The sequence below is a fragment of the Aphelocoma coerulescens genome, chromosome 7 (genome assembly GCF_041296385.1).
Source record: "Aphelocoma coerulescens isolate FSJ_1873_10779 chromosome 7, UR_Acoe_1.0, whole genome shotgun sequence".
Classification (NCBI taxonomy): Eukaryota; Metazoa; Chordata; class Aves; order Passeriformes; family Corvidae; genus Aphelocoma; species Aphelocoma coerulescens.
The window spans coordinates 33,761,966-33,785,803 of NC_091021.1; the positions used below are offsets into that span (position 1 = coordinate 33,761,966).

The 23,838-nt window shown below is 39.2% G+C and overlaps 1 protein-coding gene across 1 annotated transcript in view; it reads right to left on the bottom strand.

Annotated features, from left to right (window-relative positions):
- The window catches only part of DARS1 (aspartyl-tRNA synthetase 1), a 37,092-nt gene extending 15,918 nt beyond the window's left edge, over positions 1 to 21,174 (bottom strand). Inside the window, exons 1-6 of the mRNA XM_069021258.1 lie at positions 21,033 to 21,174; positions 19,992 to 20,049; positions 14,499 to 14,591; positions 9,409 to 9,511; positions 1,491 to 1,593; positions 153 to 233 (exon numbers count right to left, since the gene is read on the bottom strand). Coding sequence (XP_068877359.1) covers positions 153 to 233; positions 1,491 to 1,593; positions 9,409 to 9,511; positions 14,499 to 14,591; positions 19,992 to 20,049; positions 21,033 to 21,104 — 510 coding nt within the window. The 5' untranslated portion in view covers positions 21,105 to 21,174. The remainder of the gene's footprint in view (positions 1 to 152; positions 234 to 1,490; positions 1,594 to 9,408; positions 9,512 to 14,498; positions 14,592 to 19,991; positions 20,050 to 21,032) is intronic.
- Between the last annotated feature and the right edge of the window lie 2,664 nt (positions 21,175 to 23,838).

Here is a 23,838-nt window from a genome sequence, read left to right on the forward strand (position 1 = left end):
AGATGTTGAACACGCTTCTGGATAGCACAAAGGAAGTAAAATGCAAGCCTAACAAACCCCCAGAATCACCGCATTAAGGAAGTTGCCTGGCTTTCGTGCTTTTGTTCAGCTACAAAGACAATAAAAAGCATTTGAGGATGCAAAGTTTTCACCTCCTCTCCTTCCACTTCTGGTCGAACAGCATCATCCAGCTGTAAGGGCAGTCGGGGTTCAGCTGAGCTGATCACATAGATCTGAAATTGAGAAAGAACAGAAATAGCATGGGGTTCTGCTCAAAAGGAGGTGTGATTTACAGAAGGATATTTCTAGCAGAGACTTGAAACACCGTTTGCATAGGCTGCTTGCTCTAAGGCTGTGATTTTATTCCAGTACTTGAGATACATGGTGCATTCTCTTGACAATACTGAAGTGCTTAGTTCTTGCTTTCCCTTTGAAAGATTTAAAGTATATTTTTTTTTCTTCTGGGAAGCACCAAATTGAGCAAGTTCAATTGAGCCTGAGGGACAAGCCTTTTGAATGCCAGCTCCGAATATACCAAATTTCACTGAGTTTTAGGTTCTGGTTCCAGCAAGATCCTCTCATTCTTCTCCTTGTTAATGTATTATTTACTTATCATCTGAATATAGCTGAAAGAGCTGTTTCAGATTCAAAAATTTATGAGATACCTAAAATACAATCAGAGAATGAAAACTACCTTGCTGTGCCTTACAGTCTAGTATTGCTCATAGAGCAGCAGTGAATTTGATGTTCTTTCAGAAAAATCAAGCATAGGATAATCTGCACACATATTAAAAAATTTTTATTCAAAATCTGCAGGTTTTCCCCAATGCTGTTAGCTAAAATTTATCACACTGCCATAATAGCCATTGTGCTCTCCTCCTGAGGCGACTGGGTTTCAGCTGTATTGTAAGCATACAGTTTAGTCAAAAACCTTTACAAAAAAAAGGATATTACATAAAGGTTTAAATATGCTTTCTATTTAAACAAATTATAAAGTTACACTTCCTCCACCCCTACAGCACAAGCTCCAGGAACTTTAGATTTCAAAAGCTTCCAAGTAAGCCAGTGAGAGTTTATTTCTGTGAGAATTATGTATTCCAGTCCATTGTATTGAGGGGAAGATTGTAACTCTGATAAAGAAGAAACTTCTGACTTGCACTTAAAAAGCAGCACATTTTATTCCAGTATCTGCTGCAGTTAAGAATCAAAAACTAGAATTACAAGCTTTCCGAGCCAAATTGTTCTAGTGAGATACTTTATTTTCGTAATTCAAATGGCAGATAAAAATAGGAAAATATAAACTCCAAATATTTAAAAACCAGAAGTGTTTAATTTTTACATATGATATGCTGAAATTTGTAGTTTAAAGCAGTTTATTTCTCTGGCATGGGATTCCTTACTGACAAAGTTCATATGTGTAGACAGACAGACAGTCTCAACAGATAATCTATCAAACAATTAACCAGTGCTCCATTTGCTCAGAAATTTACCCTTTGAACATGAAGCTCAACGTCTTGCTGAGTACAACTTCCGATTTTCTGATATGCTTTCCTCACAACGCCTTCTATGTCCACAATGCTCTCTTTGGTGATGCTAGCAATAAAGAGAGGGCAGAAGACTCAGTAAGTTCCATTGCACACTGCAGCACATCACACTGAGCACCAGGACATTCACCTACTGTATGGACTGCTGAACAACAGAACAGAACTAAGGATCTGGAGTTACTTTTAAATCTAATAACTGAATAATGAAGGAGTTTGGTAAAATATCCCCAGAATAAATTCAAACTGGGATGGAAAACTTGTGAGGGAAAGAATTATGATTAAGTTCAGTGCTTGCCCATTCTCTGTGTGTGTCTGTGTTTATACATAAACTGACAAGTGACAGAGCCCTTTTTGTAGGCCACAGACACTCTTCCATGTGTCAGCTGATGCAATTATCTGCAAGATGTGTCTTCACCAGCACAACAACAAACTGAAGGGAAGGCCTAGAAATGAAGGGGAAAATCAAAACTGATTCAGCTTGTTTAAACTACATGACTTGTTACTGAAAGATGCAAGATGCTCCACAGTAATTTCTCTGTGACAGGGGACATCCTAATTGCTCTCCACCAACAGTCACTAATAGTACATTAAAACACCACACACCATCCTGAAAGTCTTCCAAAGATATGATATAAAGTATGTGTGCTATAAGCAAACAGTAACAAAAGGCCCAAGAGTCAGAGGTGAGAAAAGAATTTGGATGAGCAGTTTTTATTTACACATTTAAGGTACTGGACTTCAAACCAGCACTTTTCTACAGATAATCTCACCCTCACTGGAAATATATTTTCACTCTGTCTCTCTTTTAGCTTACAAGAGGCCAAATATCTAAAAATGTTACTTTTTAGGAAAACTAATGTTACAACCAATCTTTCACTTGTGAGGCCTTCTTGAGAAAGCTGAAAAGCACTTTCTGTACATCACTTGACCACCTAAGCCCTTAGACAGCAGGAAAGTATCAGGTCCACAGTTTAACTGCAAATAATAAGAGGTGAGTGAGGATGTCATCAGACAAGTTAGCCATTGCTGAAAACAGCAAAGCAAAGAGCCATTAACAACCCTCAACTTTAAAAAGCCAGCGCTTTTTTAACTTGGCAGTAAAAATCTTGAAAAATCTGATGATATTAAAGTAACAGTAGAACATTCAAGCATCAAATTCTCAAAACCTAACAGTGGTACTATAAGTAAATTCCAATTAACTAAAAAATAAAAAGCCAAATTTGAGTATTTTAACTGATTATGCTATTTTTTGATGGTAATATTTTCAGGTGGTAGAACTTATTAGCTGCTCTAAAGTTAATACAGACCAAGGTGCTTCATATGCTTGACTTACTTAACCATTAGGTAATTCCATATACTGCATTAAATTGGTGAACAGTGTGTTCTTCTGGTGCATTTACACTTTAGAAGAGCTACAGTTGCTCAAATCACAACTAAATTTGTACAAAGCAGAGGTTGAGAGCAAGCTTTAAATAAGAATCCACTTAGTTATGGGTGAGCCTCCGTCTCCATTATTTTAGCAGAGGCAACAAATATGAGAAAGGAGAACTGAAATGACACCAAGTGCTTCCAAGTACTTTCTGTAACAAATGATTCCGTTTAGAAGTCCTTAAAAAGACTGTGGAACCAATACAGCACTTTGGATGCAAGAGAACATGATCATCTATGAGAATATATCATGCTAAACCAGAATTAAGTACAACTATAAATTCCTTTTGCTTTTCAAATTTGTGAATGTTTAAAAGAATTAAAGTTTTACTCTTATGTGAACTTTTTTTCCCTAAACAGTTCTCCTCTATCTGTTTTTCCCACTTCCTTTTCCATGTCAAGATTTTGACAAATGTTCAGAAAACACCACTAATGACGACTAGCAGTGTCTTCACTGAAAATACCAGTTTCTATTCTCCTGAATAAAAGCCCTCTCACTAATAACGGCAAATAATGTTTCAAACTTATCGAAGGAAACTCCTTGCACAGTGAAAAACAAAATAAAGTTAAATATAAATGTGTTGTATGATGGATTCACAATTAGATTGGTGGACCCGTGAAGAAGAAGTGCTAGTGAAGTCTGTACAGAGCTCTGATCAGAACATGCAAGGAATTCAAGACATGCAAAATGGTATCAGATGAAAAATACAGGAAGAAACTGACTTTTACATCACTGTAACTGCAATATTGCTTTGCAAACTTGCATAACAACTTTAAAACTTCACGCGTAGGATAAAATGAGCTTTCTCTCCATCTCTATGCTGGAGTTGCAAATAAAACATGTTTCTTGATCTGGAACATATTTAAAAATGTAGCATTCCTTAGTCATCACATTTGCCATCATTTTAAGATGTATTTTAACTGAGTTCCTAACTGTGTAGGTCCCTGTAACCAAATATTCAAGTAATTGCCTGGGCACACAAAAGCACTAGGAAGGTTCCCACTGCGTGTGACCATCTTTATATTTATAAACATCCCTCATCTCCTCTAAACTTTCATTTGATAATTAAAAAATGTGCTTTTCCTCATTTAAACTCCACATTTAATCTGGTATGGAAATAAAAGCTTGTGTTTTGAGTTCTGTTTGAATCATGCTCAGCAAGACCTAGAGCTGGAAGTGTCTGAAGTGCCTAACACTGCATCAAACATAAACTACAGAAACCTAGAAGGTCCTGCTTTGACCCCAACAGGTAGTTCCTAGGATGTAACTGAAATAGCATTTTCAGTTCAAGTCACAACAAGAAACAAGACGTTTTAACAAAATGCCAGTAACTACAGCAAAACATTCGCCACAGCAGCAGGAATAAGTAATCTGGGTGATTTTTGATAAAATTCCCCTGGGTAACAAAAATCCCCCAAACACCAATAAAAGTGAACAAGTAGCAGAAAAACAAGGCAAAGTACCACCATTTCCATTAAGGATAACATTTATAACTGTAATTAATATTACCACAGAGTAGAAACTAAATTAGGATGCATAAGGCATTAAGAAAAGACAGATGACATCTTTACATTGTTTAATCCAAGAAGAAACTATTTTAGTATATAGATTCATAAAATCCAACAATAAAAAATTTTCCTGTATAAAAAACTACTTTATGTGTAACATTCAAAAAAATCAACATTATATTTACTGAAGTGTCCACTAGATGCCTTATGTCCCTCTTAATTAGCTGCATGTCTATTAGCCAAGACTTTCTCTTTTAACCACAGGATTGCATTTTTGTAGATTTTATGACAACATCTTTCATCAACAGCTTCATGTTGCAAGCTGAACCCTACGCTGGCCTCCCAAAGTGAATCACAATCAACACTTTCTTGGTCAAAAGTCTGAAGAATAGGAAGAAACTTGATTATTTATAGACTCTAAATAGAAAATGTTTTACTTCTTCTATAGCATCTATACTTATTGTGGCATCTTCTTGGTTTTTTCTTCAACACCTTTCTGTAAGCAGACTGCATAAATTATATTAATACAGTATTAAAAATATTAAATAACTGTAATAAAACATAACGATCAATGATCCTTTATCTGAATGCCAGTGAAAGTGAAGGCATTGGTTTACTTTCAAAAAATGAGTGCATTTTGTAAGTAATTAAGAACATAAACATTTTATACTCAACAAGAGCAACTGTAATCCTGTCTGCACAAATATAGCAAGTATGCACGGAGCCCCTAAAAGGAAATTAACTGACATTGTATACAAGAAAGCCAGGCAAACACCTATTCTTATTCTCTTCATCCTAAAAATACATGATCAGTTTCCTATACCAACATTCTAACACTTGGTTAAACCCAGATATCTTCTGGGAAAAAAAGAAGCCAAATTGCTTTTAAAGATTTTAAGTAACAAAATCCACAATGTATTTTTAATAATCTTCACAAAAAAACCTACACTTTATTTTCCTTCTAAATTCCCCTAACTTCATCCTCTGTTTATTGCATCCTGTCATACCTTTGTATCTGCAATGTAAAGAACCCCACTGGCAGAAAATCTTCCTGCATAGGCACCATCAGACTGGGATTTAAATTATTTATTAGCTTCTCTAGGAGAGAACAGAGTTTTCTTTAGTCTCACAGAAGGTAGATTTGCCTGACCATGTATCATTTCATCTTGCAACTTCACCATCAACCTTTTCCAATTTGACATGTATTCAGACAGAAAAACAACAAAAGTGGACAAAATACTCCAGAATTGCCTAAAACCAGGCACATGTTATATTAATGGCATTTTATTCCTCTTTTCCAAAACTCAGAGAACTGCATAGGCTCCTGTCATGTCAGTTATCTATCCCAATCTCACATTTCTCTCTGTACATTTTTGTATTTTTTAATTCTGAGCACACACAAAATCTGACCAAATGATCACAAAGGTACAAATTCACACTGAAGAACATTGAAGTGATTATTCTAAAAGAACACTGCTTACTATACACTCCTGAATCCCTATTTACCAGTCCAATTTCTGTGTCACCAGAAAATTTAGCAACAATTTGACATTTTCTTCCAGTCCTCTGATATAAAAATTAAACAGAACTGGATAAGAAAATATTTTGCAATATCCAGCAGTTTTCCTGGTATTACCAATTTATCTAGCTAAAGAACTACATATATTTTTCTACATTGGAATTATTTTCATACAAGTTAATAATTTTTTTCCCTCCCCATTTTAATCTCTTTCCTGCATTTTTACTCTCTAGTCTACTATGAAGAGCCATCAAGTTACTTCCTTTGCAGGGGCAAATTTTTTGAGCAGCTAAATTAGAATCTGTTAACCACCTCTCCCAAGTGCTCTATCAGCTCTGGCAGTGGGGTGGCGGGAAAGGCTCAGTGCTGATGTTGAAAAGGAGAAAGAAAACCAAAACCAGCCACACCCAATGCTTGATGGAAAAAAGCAGGTTGATAAATTACTAAGAAAAATTACTAACTGGCACCTCTGCTGTCTAAAAGAGACAGTTAACTGTTTCTCTTCTGCAGCATCCCTTGCAGGACTGGGCTGAATTATTTTTTTCTGATAAAAGACAGAAGAACAGTTCCACAGCTGCCAATCCAGTATCTCAACTGGCTCTGTGCTATGTTTGTTTTGCAAGTTCAACTAGAAACTTTCCAGGGTTAAACTCAAAGAAATTTCTTTATAAGCCTGAGTTAAACCACTATAAAGTATCTTTCACTATAAAGAACTCACATTCTAATGATAATGGAAGTAATTATTCTATGAATGTTGTTGACCACAGAACATTATGAAAGTTCTTGGTTTCCATGTGCCAATATCTACAAGAGGAACTGGTTTGTTTATCATTTATGAAAATCTGTACCAAAAAAATGCTCATTATTTAATCAACTGACATTAAAAATTCAAGATCCAGAATTTCACAAAACATTCTAAAAAAAGCTGTGGACACAGTATGAAAAGATGAGAAAATAGCATGTGGAAAATATAGTTTATGTACTATCAGTGAAAACATTTAAAAATTTAATTGAAATTTAAGATATTTAAGCTAAATGTCTTCTTCAATAAATGTGTATTTCCTCATTTAACGTGTAGGAAATGAGATGATAAAAAAAGACACTGAGAAAGGCAGTGAAAACAGTTATTTTTAGACATCTAAGCCCAACCTCATCTGCTAGAAATAACGGGATCATTCCAAAGCAGGTGAACCGAGGCAGGAAAGTGACTGAGGACAGGCACGTACTGGGACTCTGCTTCAGGTGCTGCTGACACAGTGACCCCACGTGCACTCATGAGTCAGGAACAGCAGCAGCCTCTGAAGGACAAGAGGCAGCTGCAGTGACAACAGCAGACAGAATTGTAGGAGATGAAACGCTGGAAAAAGTGAGAGCATGGCAGGATATTAATAAAATAGGTTTGTTGGTGGAAGGAATCCTGAGAAGATGGCTGCACTACTGGTGTTATAAAAACCAAAAGCAAACCCCCAAAAGAAAATCCAGAAGGCTGTAACAGAGACAGTTACACCATTCAGAGAACATGATGATGAGCATGCAAGTATTTCAGACACACAAATAATAAGGAAAACACAAATGCTACAAAGCAAGTGAGGCTGAAGTACCAGGACTCAGCTAGCAAATGCTATCCCAAAAAAGAAGCAGAACGAAAATTCAAAACACTATAAATATCATCAGTCTGGCTATTCTGAGGAATTCAGGTCTGCCTCATCAAGAAAAGTGGGGAGATGACAGGGAGTTGGGAAGAACCTAAGGATGAGGTTCTGCCTGGTTTAACAGGTCACTGCTGCCAGAGAGAAAGGAGCTTTATCCTCTACTCTTTCCAGATATCCTCTTCTACCATTTACCACTCCTTTTTAGTTCTGGACCTCCATGACCTAATTTAAATCACTAATCTGGCAGAAAACGAATTGAGTAAAAAAAAGATCAGTGAATTATAAAAAACCACAGCAGGTTTACAAGTGGCAGTCAGCATATGGAAAAAAAGAGTAAAGATCAACTTCTGTCTCATGAACTCCTAACCACTAAGAGATCTACCAATCATGAAGTGTAAGAAATTCAGCTGTGGAGGAAAGAACCATGAAGAAAACGAAAAAAGAGAGATATATTGGAGAGAGCTGGAGAATAGAAGAGCGTGCATCACAACTCTAAGAATTGTTCCACTGTTCTGTAGCACAAGTTTTTTGAGGGAGTACAGGCAGACTGTTGGGAGTTTAGAGGGAGATGAATTAGGGAACAAGTACATTATACACTTAATTCTTTTCAAAGATTCCAAGCGCTGGAGAGTACAAATCATTTCATGAAGAAACAGAACACTTCACTTTGGCTCATAAACACCTGTGAACAGCATGTTTCACACTGGCACTGCCAGCACTGAGCACCGCCAAACAACAAACACTGCTGGTTCTGTTTTCCCGTTGCCTTGAACCCCATAAGCAGAAGCATTATCCCAACCTTCTTAACTTGGCTTCTGGAAGTCTCTACTATAATGAATCCTTCCCCTCCCTGACATATTGAAGGTTGAAGGCTGTAGCACTTTTGCAGCTAATTAGTGGGGGCTCCCTTCCCAGGCATGAGAGTAGTGCCAAGAACTACACAGAAGCAACTCAAGTGCCACATGTTAAACATATTCTGCACCGAATAAACTGCACAGAATTGATCCACATTTCTATTTGTGAACAAGTAGATACACATGATTAAAAGCTCTACTATAAAGCACATTTGTCACACAAGCACATTTATTACAGGACAACCTGAAAGCACAATCTTGGGGCAAGTAGAAGGGAAAAGTAATTCTTTATCTTTAGGAACAAAACAAACCAAATAATTGAATTCAACTTGCTTCAACAAACAGTTTTTCAACTGGCAAGTCTATAACCCCTGCCACATTTTTTAAAAATTAAAATTAACATTCTAGTGCCAAAAATAAGGTGTAGATAAGTGTAACCCAGTGCACAGAAGCTACTTTTAATGTCTTCAACTCAGTAAGCCACTTGCAATATGGGACTTCTTCACATCAGTTCTAAGCATAAAATGTATTACTACACTGTATATGTCTGGTAGAAGAAAAACCCTGAACATGTGCAGACACACACCACCACCACACACCAAATGAAGTGTCCCACTAAGCTCAGCTTGCCAGACTTTTTGTTAGCCAGCTTGGAAGAAAATGTAGGTTGTCTATGGCAAGAGAATGCTGCTTCAGCAGTTCAGAATGAATTTCAAGCCTGTTCTCTATTTTATCTTTTGTCAGTATAATGTATTCAATGCAATAGAGAGCTGACAATTTAAATAACTACATTTTAAAACAAACGAAGCATTGATGTTAATGTGTGAAAATGGTCCCAACCCCTGGGAGTCCTGGTTCCCACCATTGTTTACTCTGACAACAGGATATAATTGCTTACTTACTTGGCAGCAAACTTTACCATCTGCTTGCTTGCATGCTGTCCCACAGCCACAAGAGCCTGGATATTAAACTGCTGCTGACGCAGGACTAAGAAACACTGCTTCCCTGAATACAAAGAGAAACAACACAGGTGTATTAAGGACAAGTTACTCGAGGTCTTTGTGAATGAGAAAAAATACTTTACTGCTTAAATATAAACTGAGCTCTTAAGAATGTGCGTCTCTCTCTCATTCATCGCTGCCCCCCCTCCATAAAGCTGCTTCTAACTCCTCAGCTGTACATGTACACACACACACAAACACTGAGATAAATTAAATAATCATGCCTTACATCTATAAACACTTGAATGGACATTTTCTAAAAATAACAGTAAGCCTTCCAAGATAAAGAGTATTTAGACAAAAGAAAAACAACAAATCATAACTTTTAAAGTATCTTTTTCTTCAACTGCAAGAAATGTATCATACTTTTCCTTGTTTCTTTGCTCACAACAACTTCAAGTCTAAATTATTTTTAAAGATGTTTTTTCTCATCTTCTCAAATCAAAGCTGCAGAGTTCACTTTACAAAGTTTCTCTGAGAGAAATGGGCTTGATTTTGCACCACAAGGACTAAACCAACAATGTTCATTCTGTAATACACCACACACTCAGAATGAAGGGGAACAAAAGGAGTATTGATTCTAGTGAATGACAAGAACCTAAAAGACCCAATTAAAAATTCCTGTAAGAGCAATTTATTCATGAACAGCTTAGGGAAAAAGAAGTTAATAGGAATTAGTAATAATGTACAAAGAACTTAGTGCATTTTGTTGACTTTTAAAATGGGTATTTCCAAGTCAACAAAGCTCTTTCTAATCTGTTTAGCTGACAGTTACAATCATTTCATATCTCTTCTCACATCTCTAATTTATTCCTTAACTTAGTTTTAAGGAAATATGGTGATTTTAAATGCTTCTTCCTAGACAAAAATTAGCAACAAACATTTCACTGGTGTACCAGTATCTGAAAAAGGCACCATGATCACTTTAACTCCAAGTTCTGACTCAGAATGTCATAACATTTCCATTGAAATGGTGAGAATAGGAAGAAGCCAGAAGTTTTGTTATTAACAGTTACTTCCCTGTTGTTGACTCAAACTCTAAACCAATAAGCCAACACATGCCTAACTTGAAAACTGACACTAAAAAGCCAGTTGCAGTTTTCTGCAGTTTGTAATTATGCAGATTACCATTCCTGACACATAGCTACAGATAATTCAAGAGTATCAGAAAATAAATGCAGAACCCTTGACACACAATCTCATGGAAATAAAAGCAAACATGGGAAACTAGTACAAAATGTTATTAAATATTAATTATAATTATTGGAAAAAACTAATCTTGTCCTACGACAAACAACAATGCAACGAGATTAATTACATATTTTCAGAGTACAACTATTTCTGCATTCCAGAGGCTGCAATATCCAATATGGTACAGATGCATGCATTTTTTGCAGGCAAACATTAAACAACAGATTTAAATTAGAAAAATACAGGCTGTGTTTCAGATCCAGCAAGTCAACAAAGAAAGGACAATTTTTCCACAGGACATGATATGCTGAGTTTCTTCAGATAAGGCAGTCATATCTCACATCTTTGACATCTCAGTATTTCTTACAGAGCTGTTGGATACAGTATTTCCTAGAAGATAGTATTTGTCTCCATGAGTTTAGTGACAAACAATTTAGCAAAATATGATCAAAGTTTCAGCAATGATGTACTAGGTGTTCAAACAAAAAACGCACTGTTGAAGACTGCTACGACGTCTCTCAGCTATAAAACAGTGAAATAATGAAGGGACCTGCTGTCATAGGATCATAGAATAGTTTGGGTTGGAAGAGACCTTTAAAGGCCATTGAGTCCAACCCCCCGGCGATGAGCAGGGACATCTTCACCAAGACCAGCTTGCTCAGATCCTCATCCAAAAGTCTGGCAGTTGTACTCAATCCCAAACACTGGAAGTCTGATCAATATCTGCATTATAAAAGGACTCAAATGTGTTTGCCATGAGTAACAGTAGCTGTTTTCATGAAGGAAGAGTATGTTTCGCAGGACGCAAACACTTCTAATCACACAGAAGATAAGTGATCAAATGGACTTCACTCAGGACTGGCTAAAATATCACAGTCACAAAGATTAAAAGAGGGATGGGAACTTTTCCTGAGAGAGCTGAAGCCATTCAAAATAAAGTATCAAAAAGACCAGCCATAATCAAATCTAACTCACGCTTAGAAGCCTTTCCAGATCAAGAGATGGGAAAAAGGAAGCATCTGGGTGAGAAAAAATTTGGACGATGGGATCTTCTCCATGTGTTTCCAAATATTTATGTGGTGTTTAGGCAAAAAGTACAGCACCAACTTGAGTCACATTCAAAAGTAAACTACACTAAGTTCCTATAAAAAAAAACAATTTCATGTCCCACAAGAATGCCTAAAAGATGAAAAGTTTCAAGAGAAATTTGGTTAAAATTATCTGACACAATATAATGCATAGAATGTCCAGACCCTGAACAAGTAAGAGAAGACACGGAAAGGAGAATTCCATCAAAAGTAAGCACACAGACCAACCAGTAATCAATCATTCGTCTTGGATAAAAGTACCAAATCACACAAAACCTTATGAAAGAAAAGGATATAAGGAAGTAATGTGTATAAAGAGGAAAAAATTTTGGTCATATAAATTAAATGATGGTTACATACATTTGCCAGCAAAGAGAAGACTTTACACAGTTTATTATAAAACTTGGCCCAGTATTTAAATTTATCTTGAAGGAATTCTTATTTTCAGATGTTTTATAGACCTATGCATTCATAACCCAAAATCTAGTTCAGGTCTAACATTCTGCACAAGCCCCAGCTGCCTGGCCAAACCCAGACAACTTCCCAAGGGCTTTTCAATGATAAATGTGATCAGTAGATTAGGCTGGCTTTAAAATAAGTCCAGAAATAACATTTATTCAATCTATGATACAAGCCACAGGGCCCTGTGCACTTTTAATTCTGGTACAACACACAGAATTTCCCAACACCCCATTCTTTACACATCCTTCAGTTAATTTCCATCAGACTCCATGAGTGACTTGCTATATGAGACAGCTGGAATATGCAGTTGTTCCCATTAATTTTTTTTGGTTTATTGGTCAGAACCAGACAGGGTTAAATAAAGGCTACATTGGTTATTTAGGAGTCAAACTCAAGTTTCTGAGAAAAACTAAAGCTTGTTTTTGTGAAAGATTCTCCTGTTTCCTGCAAGGCTTTCCTTTCCACAGCAGTAGGAATAGTGCCACGTTGTGTGTGGGAAATGCTAAGATTACTTTTTACTCTTAAACATTTGCTTTTCTTGTAAGATTCTTTCCCCAAAGCTTAAGTAAACAAGCATATGGCATTCCCTAGCAGTGCTCCCTGAATGTCAGAACTGTTCTGTGTTGTCAGACCAAGAGGTAACAAGAGACACCATCAATAAATTCAGGACATTCATGCCCATGATCAACTCCTTCTGCTTTCATTCCTCAGGTTGTGTTAAAGAGTTTTGAAAATAAGCAGTGTTGTTTCATCAAAAACAATAGTGAGGTCAAAGTGAAGGATTACAACAGCTTCTTTTAAGTTAATACTGCCTTGTTACAGAGATGTTACTGTGTTTGAAGTAAACGTATATATCATGCAAGATACCATGAACCAATGTCATACAAAGACAGCAATCAACAATCATAGAACTTTACACTGCTTTCCAGGTCAGCATAGACACCTGCCTATAATAGCCTGAATTCTGTTAATAGCCTGAACTCTTCCAATAATTGCAAAAGAAAAGCCATAAGGATACTCTAATTCATATCCTGACAGTAACATTAGTAACATTTAAAGCAGATGGAGTGTCTCCTGTCTGAACAACTTCATGTCGTAATGACCAAGGCTTTCACAGCTTTTGGAGTTGACAATTTCTTTAAATAATAGAGAGATTTCCATTTCTACTACAAAACTATTGAGAACTCCTTAAGTTTAAAGATTCTAATATAAGTTAAAATATGCATCATATGTATATATTTGACTGGAGCTCCTTAAGCAACTGCAGCACAGACACTACTCATTAAGAGGGACATGTTTTAAGAACATGAATTCTCAAAAAGAGATATGAATCTGGTATCTTTGACGATACTTGGTACTGGATTCTCGCCCCTAATTTGCATCATTCCCAATTTTAAGACTACTGTTAAGTTTCATTTGTGAAGATAATTTCTTTATGCTCTTTTTTTTTCAGTTCTTGGAAAGACAAGTTATTTATATCTACAGAGCTGCCAAACATAACTGAAACCAGCACAACAGTTGTCAGCATCTGATGTCAAATGCAAAGGCCAAAGTCTATTGAAGTTTGCATATGGCAACGTGGTCTCCAGGGGGAACTTCTGATTCCAGGGAAGAAATATGGCTGTCAGACAGCCAAGTGTGACAGCCCACACTCTGAGAACCTATGAAAGAGTTTTTCCCCTTTGTCTTGCTAAAGAAAGATGATGCTTCTTATTTGAAGTTCAAATTGATATAAATAGATACCGGTATTCGAAAGTAAGAATTCTGAAATTTTAACACAGATTTTTGTTTCCTGTCAAAGAAAAGGTGTGGTGAAAATAGTCATGTGGAGCAGAAGAAATATGATAACAACTGATACATTTATAATACAAGCATGTTTTAGTGTAGAAGCTTAGAAGTGTTTTATCTCACAACTATTAACACCTTAAAGAGAACAATTACATTTTAAAATTACTATTATTTACAACTGTCCATCTGGTATTTAGCAATACAGTAAAACAAAAATTTACTTTTACTACAATAACTGATTTCCACACAGCCGAACCCAAAATCTCCTTTTCCTTCTTGGGAAAAAGAGAGGTGGAAAAAGAAAATAACCAGTCAAAGTAACATTGAGGCAACCCTGAGTAACCAGGTGGCAAAGTTTTCTCGAATGCAAGACATAAGCAACAGGTCACGAAACCAAAACAAACATTAAGGTTGTACTAATGACATGAGGAAATAAAACCAAAAACCCTGGAGGCCTCTCACCTTTAGCTCTGCTGGTGTGAATTCTGCCACGAACCCAAACCTCTTCATCAGCCTTCTCCACTGTCAAGTCTTTTATGCGAACCAAAACTCTATCTGAATTACAGAAAAAACCACACATTTTAAAACAGTTTTTTTCAAAGCAAAACATTTTTCACTTTACACTCCAAATACGCTTTCTATCATGGCTATTGATAAAACTGGTAATAAATCCAAAACATGACTTTTTGTATCAACAGCATAATTGACTTACTGAAAACACACAAGATCCCATTTCCTTTCTTAGTGACTTGTACTTGATCCAGTAGCATTAAATTACTTCAAGCTTATTTTTGACTTATACAGCAAGGTCAAACTGCACTTTACCAACAGCAAGACTCACTGTAGTTCATGGATGGCAGAACCCAGCACAACTACACTGGTTTTGATAGGACTTCAGTGTACTGCCTGCACTTACTAGTCTGAATTTCTGCTGCCTAAGGGACGTCTGCCCTGCTGCACTGTGCAGGGTGAAAGCTGCCATGTTGAACCCAGAAAAACAAAGGCTCAGAGGTGACATGACTACTCTCTGTATCTACCTTATATAAGTAGGACGAATATAACCATAAAATAACTATTATTTAAAATAAAGAACAGAAAGAAACCACATATAAATGTGCATTATAAATTTTAGAAGTTTTATTTTGATTAAAACAACAGCATTTTGGAACAACGAGAGTATTACTGTGTAAAATGGTTAACATTTATTTTAGGAAAATCTGTTTGACAACCTGATCAAGCACTACTATCACTGTCACAGCCAGGACTGATTAAAACCCTTCAAATCCAATGAAGCCACAAAGCTAAATAACAACAGGAATGCATGGCTTGGAAAGGACAGACTTTGGATAGCTAATGGAAAAAAAAGTAATCAAGGAAAATATTTTTAAATAAATCAGGACTTTAAAAACTGTACACAACCATTATGAACTGACAATATGCTGGTGCATGCCACTATTCCTTGTATGATTCTGTTGTATGATTCTTTCCTCACAGACTTCTCCCTCGTTTCAAATGAACATTAAATTTGCTAAGATACTTCCACTGTAAACTTCTCCTGCCAGAACTTTCCCAAAGTTTTGGGAAAAAAACTCTTTTGCCCACTCCAGGTTACCATCTGCTGTTCTGGACTCCTTCCTTCTGTCTCTGAATACCAGTCACAGCTTGCCCTGCAAGCCTGTTATTCTGCACTGAGGATTTTAGGGGATTTAAAACTTTTATTAGCTTATGTCAGGGCAATGCAGTTCTTTCTTCACAGACACATATCAAATCCAGAACAGAATGGAAGTGCACAGAGAAATGGGATAGGAAATTGACTCAAATATATTCATGAAGGGTGTATATGTGTGCGGGGGGAAGGGAGAAAGAGGAATAAAGATGTTATCATTTGCCAGCAACTGATATTCAAACTTTAACAGTGTTGTACTATAGGAAACATGCAACCATCACAATCCACAACCTTCAGTATTTCCAAGAGTGATATTCAGACAGTTAAAATTACCTCAGTCAACTCGAAACTGTATTGTTACAAACGTTAAAACATTTTCTAGGCACAAGCACAAAGACAGAATGAGGTGTTATACCTTTTGTGCATCCTTAGTGTTTCAGGAACCATTTGTATTAGATAAATATTTTTTTAAGTCTTTTGGATATCTAGTGGTTCATGTTTCACCAAGAGTAAACAAGACACATTTAACACAAAAGTTGTTATATTGTATTAATTATTAAAAAACATTTCACCTTTCATAAAAAGGGTAATAAACAATATCCACAAGAAGACATCATAGAGCCTTTTTTTCCAGTAGCAGATCACAGAATCACAGCATGGACTGAGGCTAGGAGGAGCCTCTGTAAGTCATCCTACCCAACCCCATTCACAAGCAGGGGGACATAGTGCCAGCTGCCCAAGATCATGTTCTGATGGTTTTTTAGTATTTCCAAGACAGGAAACTCTTCCTGGGCAAACCTGTACCAATCCTTGGTCACCCTCACAGTCAAAAAAGAGTTTCCTGATGTTCATTGTGCCCACTGCGTTTGTTCCTGTCAACGTGCTCCACTGCAATGAGCTGGATATAGCAACTACACCACTTTGCTTCCCTCCTCCCACACTTCCCAAATCTCATCTTCTTTCTCTCTCATTTCTAAAATGCCAGTAGGTCATAATGTTGTCTGTATTTGTGAGTGTAAGCAACCATTTGTCTTTGTCACTCGTTTCCTCTTGTCCAACCAATGCGCTGTATATTCCCTCTGCACTCTTGGTATACCATTTCACCTGAATTCCTTTCAGTTCATTTTTATCTCTTCCATAACAAAAATGAAACTTCTTGCTTTCACCTTTAAGGTCCTTCCAACACTTCTCAGACGATCACCTACTTGTTCTTTCACAAATGCAAGCTGTACTTACATTTTCTGCCCTCTTGCCAATAAATTAAGTGCAAAAATAAAAGATGTTTTTAACTTTGCTACAGTTGCAGTGAAGACAAGGGAACAAAGATTTTAAACAAAGTTCAAACACAACACTCTGTAAATGTGAAATTACGCTTTCTGCCCCAATTCAGTATTCAGGCTATCTCACCTTTACTGCCACTTGGAGTCATGTTTATGAGGAAGCTGTATTTTTTTTTTCCTTAACGTATAGCCCAAACTCTTCTTTCCAACATACTAAATATCCTTATTTTTCTCTCAGAACTCTAACCTCTTCTAAACATGGGAAGAGGATAAAAGTCCAAAAGGCTGTGTGGGATACATAAAACAACACTTTTTCACCTCCAGACCCCATTCCCTGCCTGTCACATCAGCCTGTTTACTACGATGATTTATCCTGCATCATGGAATTTTGAACATTATGACCAGTATTTCTGCTGCCTCTGTGAAGTGCCAGTATCTTTACAGTACCAGAAAATTTTGAAAAAGGGAAGGCAAGTTTGACATAAAACCCTGAAAATCAAAAGCAGTATTAGATGAAAGCAGCCTCCAGGGAGGGTAGATGAGATAATGGGACTGAAGGGAGAAAAAAGGAATGGCAAAAAATGGAGTTTTACTAGCAGGCAGGAAGGACTTAAAAACCTGACATGATGAGAATCAAGAACATCAGATAGCCAGGGCAGCCAACATAACCAGAAGAAGGACTTAAGTGGGCCAAGAAAGAAGGCACAGGTATGTGTGAGCTCAGCAGAGCAGGGTGAAGAAACAAAGTTGTGAACCTGAGAAAAGAGATTTAATTTGCCTGCAGAGAAACAAGAATCTATCAGCATGGCAAAAGGACAATATGGTTATTCCTCAGAAAGGAAGAATAACTTGTTCTGATCACTGTAAGCTGTGTGAGTTCCCAGGTCCAGCCAGTGTCCTCTGGACAGTGTAGTTCACGTGAGCTGAACAGCACCACTGCAGCAGCTCCCCCTGAGCTCCCACCTGAGGTTGTGCCGCGCTGTCTGACGGCTCTGGTCACCAGAAGCTGCGTGGGCTGCACACCTCATACCACCACTAGTTACTGTGATTTAGAAATGGCAGGTAGCCACACAGACTTGAAAACCAAATTTAATACGCTTCAGATAGCCAGGAACATTTCTGCTTCCCCCTCCACCCCCTGTCCCAAGCAGCAGCTACTCCAAGACACCCAAGGCAAGTGGAGCTACTGATGACAAGTGATGATGTCACCCTCCCATGAAGCCTTTGGCAAGAGCTCTCCCTGGCAGAAACTATTGAATCTGTAAATAAAAGTGCATTAGTCTCAAGGCAGGGACTAGGCTGATCTTCGGTTTCTTTGTTATATGCATTTTGTTCTTTATTGTTACCCAATTTTGGTGTTCTGGATAACCACCTTCTACAATTACAGAATAGCAGGAGTGCTGTAGGTTGCATTTTAAGCCCCATGGAAAACCCACTCAATATTGTCCATACACTGAGAAGTTTTTTTAAACGAGGATCAAAAGTCAAGGGGACAACACAACTAAATATGACACTAAGCCTTTTTCATATAATTTGCTGCTGCTTTCACAATTTTCCGTCTCAACATATTTTTTTCTCCAGTACTTTTGAATGTTTCTTTTGAATATGAGACAGCTGGCATTTCCCCATGAAAGCAGGACATGATCTGCCCTCTCAATCTGCCAGCTTGGGTCCCCCACACAGTTGTTTGCTCTGGGGTGCAAATCTGGGAGAGGAAACACAGGAGCTGGGCTGCTTCCAATGTGATTTCAACTCCGTTCCCTTTCTCTAGCAGCTAGAATGTATTTTATTCAACAGTGACTGTTAATGCAGTCTCTGCTGATTTTTCTGCCCCATTACATTGTTTATATAAAGCTCCCCTTCAGTTGCTTTCAAGCTGTGAGTGCTCTGTTGACTGCTCCTCTTCCCTACATTCTGCATTTCCCTTCCTAAAGGGGGATCAACCAAAACAAATATTCAAAGGAGGAAAAAAAAAAAAAATCACCTAATCACAGATGATGTTGCTGTTTTACATTTTACTATGAAGAATTTACAAGAAGCCAGTCTGTTATTTTCCCTCATTCCCATTTCATGCACTGAATTTAATACAAAGATTAATATTTCTTGGGATATTGGCCTGGGAGCTTGTTCTCTAGCCACTAAGTTTTTCTGAATCCCAATTCCCCATCAGGAGAAAATCAGGACTTCCTGAATTCAGAGTGGTATGACTGATAAAACCCATAAATATTAATATCCAGTATTAATGGATTTGGTGCTCATATACAGGAGAAATGGAAGGCTGCATAAGCAGGGAGATCATACTCAGAGAGAGAGCACTGCTGTAGTAAGTCACAGCAGAACTTACTCCAAAAACGGAAAAAACCTGACATCTCAGGACTCAGTACATTACAAATAATAATAATTTAGTAATTAAAAAAAAGTCTGCAGTGATGGACAGACACAAAACTGACAAGCTGTGTAAGGCACGGTCCAGGCAAGGGCAAAGATTGAGATTCCTCTCAACCTGGAAGCCAGCTCCAATATGCAACCACACTCATGATTTTTTTTTCTTCCCTCTAATCTCAATTTCCTGTTCCGACTCGTGTCTATGATCTCCAGTCCAATTACTACACACCTTCAAAGCCTGGCTTTATCTTTCCTACACCCTCCCATTAAGTAGATTTTAACTATAAGAAGATCATCCCACAGCTTCCTTGTCTCCAAGCTGAACAAGCCACAGATCCTGTGCTCCAGTCCCCTGAGCAATCTGGTAGCTCTCCACTGGACTGGCTCCAAAATTTTTATGTCTTCCTTGCACTGTAGAGCCCAAAACTGGACATGGAGCCCAAATGCAAGTGTCTCACAAGTACCAAGTGTATCCCAGAAAAGGAAAAAATTCCACTGGCATTTGAACAAAAAAGCTTGGTAGATTTCTCAAGGAAATACTGAAGGTATTTGGCACATAACTTCTTTTTTTTTTCTTTCCCACCCCATCTCTTTTGCAAAAACTTTTTTCATTTTTCAACTGACCTGGTTTCTCTTGGGATTGTATCATTGGTGACACTCCATATCTTTCCTTAGCATAATCCTAAAACGGAGGTGAGAAACACATATCAAAGAAGCATACACAAAAAACCTGAACAAAATCGTCACAAAGTTAACTGAGGGAATACAAAATAATTAGCTATATTTTAAAAACTGCATTTTGGACTCAGATACAGAAGAGAGAGAAAAGAATTGTTCCCTGAAAGAAAAAAAATAATTCCAACAACAGCAACCATGCATGAAGACCATTACTTGTTACACAGAAAGCCAGTGTGATTATCTTTACAAAGACCCTACTCCTGACCTGAGTCCTATGTAAGTCTATACATTAAATATTTCCTTCCCATATTCAAACACGAGCAGATCACATGTAATCATCACAGCCCGGTGGAGCTTGACTGTTAACAAAATCTGCCAGGTAAGGCACAGAAAAAGGCAGCATTTTCACCAAAAATGTCACAGTTCTTCTTTCCCAACTAAACCCACGCATTTCCAAATAAAAACCCCTTGGTTTATTTATTTTATTTTATTCAATATGTGAACCAAAGTTCCTACTAAATACTTTATTTGGGGAAGGTCTTTGCTTGTCTCCTTTTGATGAATCGTGGCATATTTGTAACTTTAGGGAAGCCACCAGTACTTGGAATTCCTTACTGCTGATGCAATAATAAGCAAAAATTACTTCATAAGAAAATGAACTGATGCTCATTGTTAGTACTTTTTTCTTCTTGAATAAACACTGGCCTACAATCTTTCAGCACTGCTGTGTGATCTTCAAGTACAAGGGAGAAGCACCTGCCAGGCCAGCAGGAGCCCCCTCCCTACTGTGGAGGGGCAGCCCAGGTGTTTCTGGGGGGGGGGCAGAGCTCTTCAGGGAATCACAGGCTGGGCCTGGCGAAGGGGGGAGCGGCACGGTAAAGCCAAAGGCAGCTGTGTCCCCGGGCCGGCCAAACCCCGCCTGGGCCCAGCCTCCCCCACCCGGAGAGCCTCGACAGCGCGCCCGCCACGCTCCCTGCGGAGACCCACATCAGCCGCCGACGAGTCCTCGTTCTCCGGGCGGCGGTCCTGGCCCTGCCCGCGGCCGGCAGCGCTCGGCATCCTGCAGCAGCCGGCACGGCCCTCACGGCCCCTCACGACACAGCCCCGCGCACGCCACGCCGCTTCCGCGCGCCCGGCTCTCGCGAGAGCTCCGTGCCCGCCCCTGCCCCGCCCGGCACCGGCCGAGCGTATCGCGAGAGCTGCCCCCGGCACGCGCTGCCCTGCTCCCGCCGCGCGCGCTCTGCCGCGGTGCCCTCAGCGCGGGCTGAGGGCGGTGTCGGTTTCCCGCTCTGCCCCCGGGGCTGGGACAGTGCCGGCGGCTCCCCGCTCCCCTCAGAAACTGTTCTTTCACGGAGCCGCCGCCGTCCTGGCAAGTCTCGGCGCCTCCAACCCGGCGCTGATGCTGAGGCGAACGCTGCGGAGCTGGGCTGGGCAGGGCTGATGCAGGGTGCGTTTCGTCCTCGCTCGCCCTGCTCCGCAGTCCATCACGGTGTGGCCAGAGGTAATATCCGAGAATCACAGAATTATTAGGGTTGAAAGGGACCTCTGGAGATCACTCAGTCCAAGCTCCCGCCAACGCAGGGTTTACCTGGAGCAGTGACACAGGAACGTGTCCAGGTGGGTGTGGAATGTCTCCGGAGAGGGAGGCTCCACACACTCCCTGGGCAGCCGTTCCAGTGCTCTGCCGCCCTCAACGTAAAGAAGTTATACCTTGTGTTGCGGTGAAACTTCGTTTTTTAGTTTATGGCTAGTGCTCCTCGTCCTGCTGCTGGGCACCACTGAAAAGAGACTGGCACCATTCTCTTGGCACCTGCCTTGAAGATATTTATATGCATATAAATATGTTGGACTGTGAGGTGGCCAACTAATGAGTGTGGAGCCAAATCGAAATGCACTTTTGTTCTATTATGCCAGCAAATGTGGCTTCCCAGTGCTTACGCTGGTAACAGTTCTGAGCCCTTGCCCATTCGCCCTGTTTATAATTAGCTGTTTATTAGTTAGCTACAAGTAGGTCTGGTAGTTTTGAGAGGATGAGCAATAGTGCGAATGCAGGTGTTTCCCTCCAGCTGGGTGCTTGAAGCAATGCTACAGTTCTGAGCCAGGGCTGGCTGCAGGTGCCAGCTTTGAAATGACAGAAATCAAAGCTGGATGCAGCTGGTGAATCTATACATTCATAGATTGTTTATTTTGTGCAGGGTGAGAAAGAGTTAGCGGTCCTGATTTAAACTGCAGTTTTGAATTTTCACATTTGACTAACTAATCCCTTTTGTGGTATCGATTAGAGTTCTTCATTTCCTGTCCTACAGTTGTTTATTTTGCAGCGCTTTGTACTGCACTGGTTCAACATCTCTTCTCGTGGGAATCCCCTTGCAAAGTTCCCCTTCTTCCTCTGTCTCAGAGAATTATCACTTCACCATGAGACCGCACGGCTTTCACAAAATCCTTTCTTCTCATGCACTGTTGCAAAGAATTAAGATTCAGTGACAGAGAAGGCAAATCACTGTCAGTTTTCATTGTTACCACAAGAAACGAATGGTGGGGTATTGTGTACTGTGCTTAAATGCTAGTGTAACAGTAACAAAGCACGTGGATTTCTCTCAGAGTGTCAGTTGTGTCTCTTGTTACCTGTCACGTAGAACCACTGCTCAACCTTAACCTGAACCAACAGACAGATGCAAATCTTGCGCCTCACCACGGAGCAGACGGTACCATCTGCACGACACAGTGCTCTGTAATTCCTGGCATTTCACCGGCATTGCTGTAAAATTAAATCAAAAGAAAACAGCCCTGTAACCCTTGTTTCTGTGCTGGGAGCCTTCCAATGGTGAATAGCATGAGTATTTCCTCTGGGGCAAATAACCTCAAGGTGGTTCTGAGGGAAAAGCCCTTTTAATATAATGAGGGTGTTAACTGAACCCAAAATATGGCCATGTAAAGGGCACTGTGGCTAATTATTCCATTGCCAAACTTCCAGAAGAAGCATTTTGCAGAGTTCATACCCTCAGGTCATTTGTCCAGGATTCCTTTGTCTTGCAGTGTGGAAACGGGTTTTTTTCAGCAAAAGTCTGTAATACACTGAAAATAGAAAAATAGAAAAATAAATTAAGAATAATTTAATATTTGGCTAAATAAACCTCTCAAAATTCTCCACTTAGCCTGGATCTGCAGCAAAAATTTATTTCCCATTTCCATCTCACTAAATTTATTACAAATCCTCTGTGAAGAACACAAAACACCACGTTGCAGGCGATGCAGCTCATCTGCCACACCTTCTGTTTCACCGCACTGGTATCGACAGTCGTGCGATGGGGGCAGTACCTGCGGTGAACCTGGGAGCGATAAGTGGGAGCAGAGCCGGAGCCGAGCCCGGCTGGGGGGCGGAGGGGCTGGGGGGGAGCGGCCAGCGCTGTCCCCCGGGGCCTGGCCCGGGATTAGCACATGGAAATGACATCACCCACAGCCAATCGGGGGGCCCCGGGGGTGCAGCTGGATGGAAGCCATACTCCACTTAAGTAACAAGACATGACATACCATGTGCTAATGCTAAATAATTTATCCCTCAGGCATATAGTGAATTGCAAAGCCAAGCTGAGGCCTGGTCAACAGTTTGTAGTTTAAATTAAAATTGGCTTTTCTATCTTCAAGGGCGGGAGGGGGTTGTCAACTGTTGTGATGAAAAATGGAATGCAGAAATCTCTTTTTTCTCTTCGCTTCACTTCTTTCTCCTGTTACAATTTGATCTTATCAAAACACTTTTCAGTGATTTTGGAGATGTACCCCACATATCTCTATT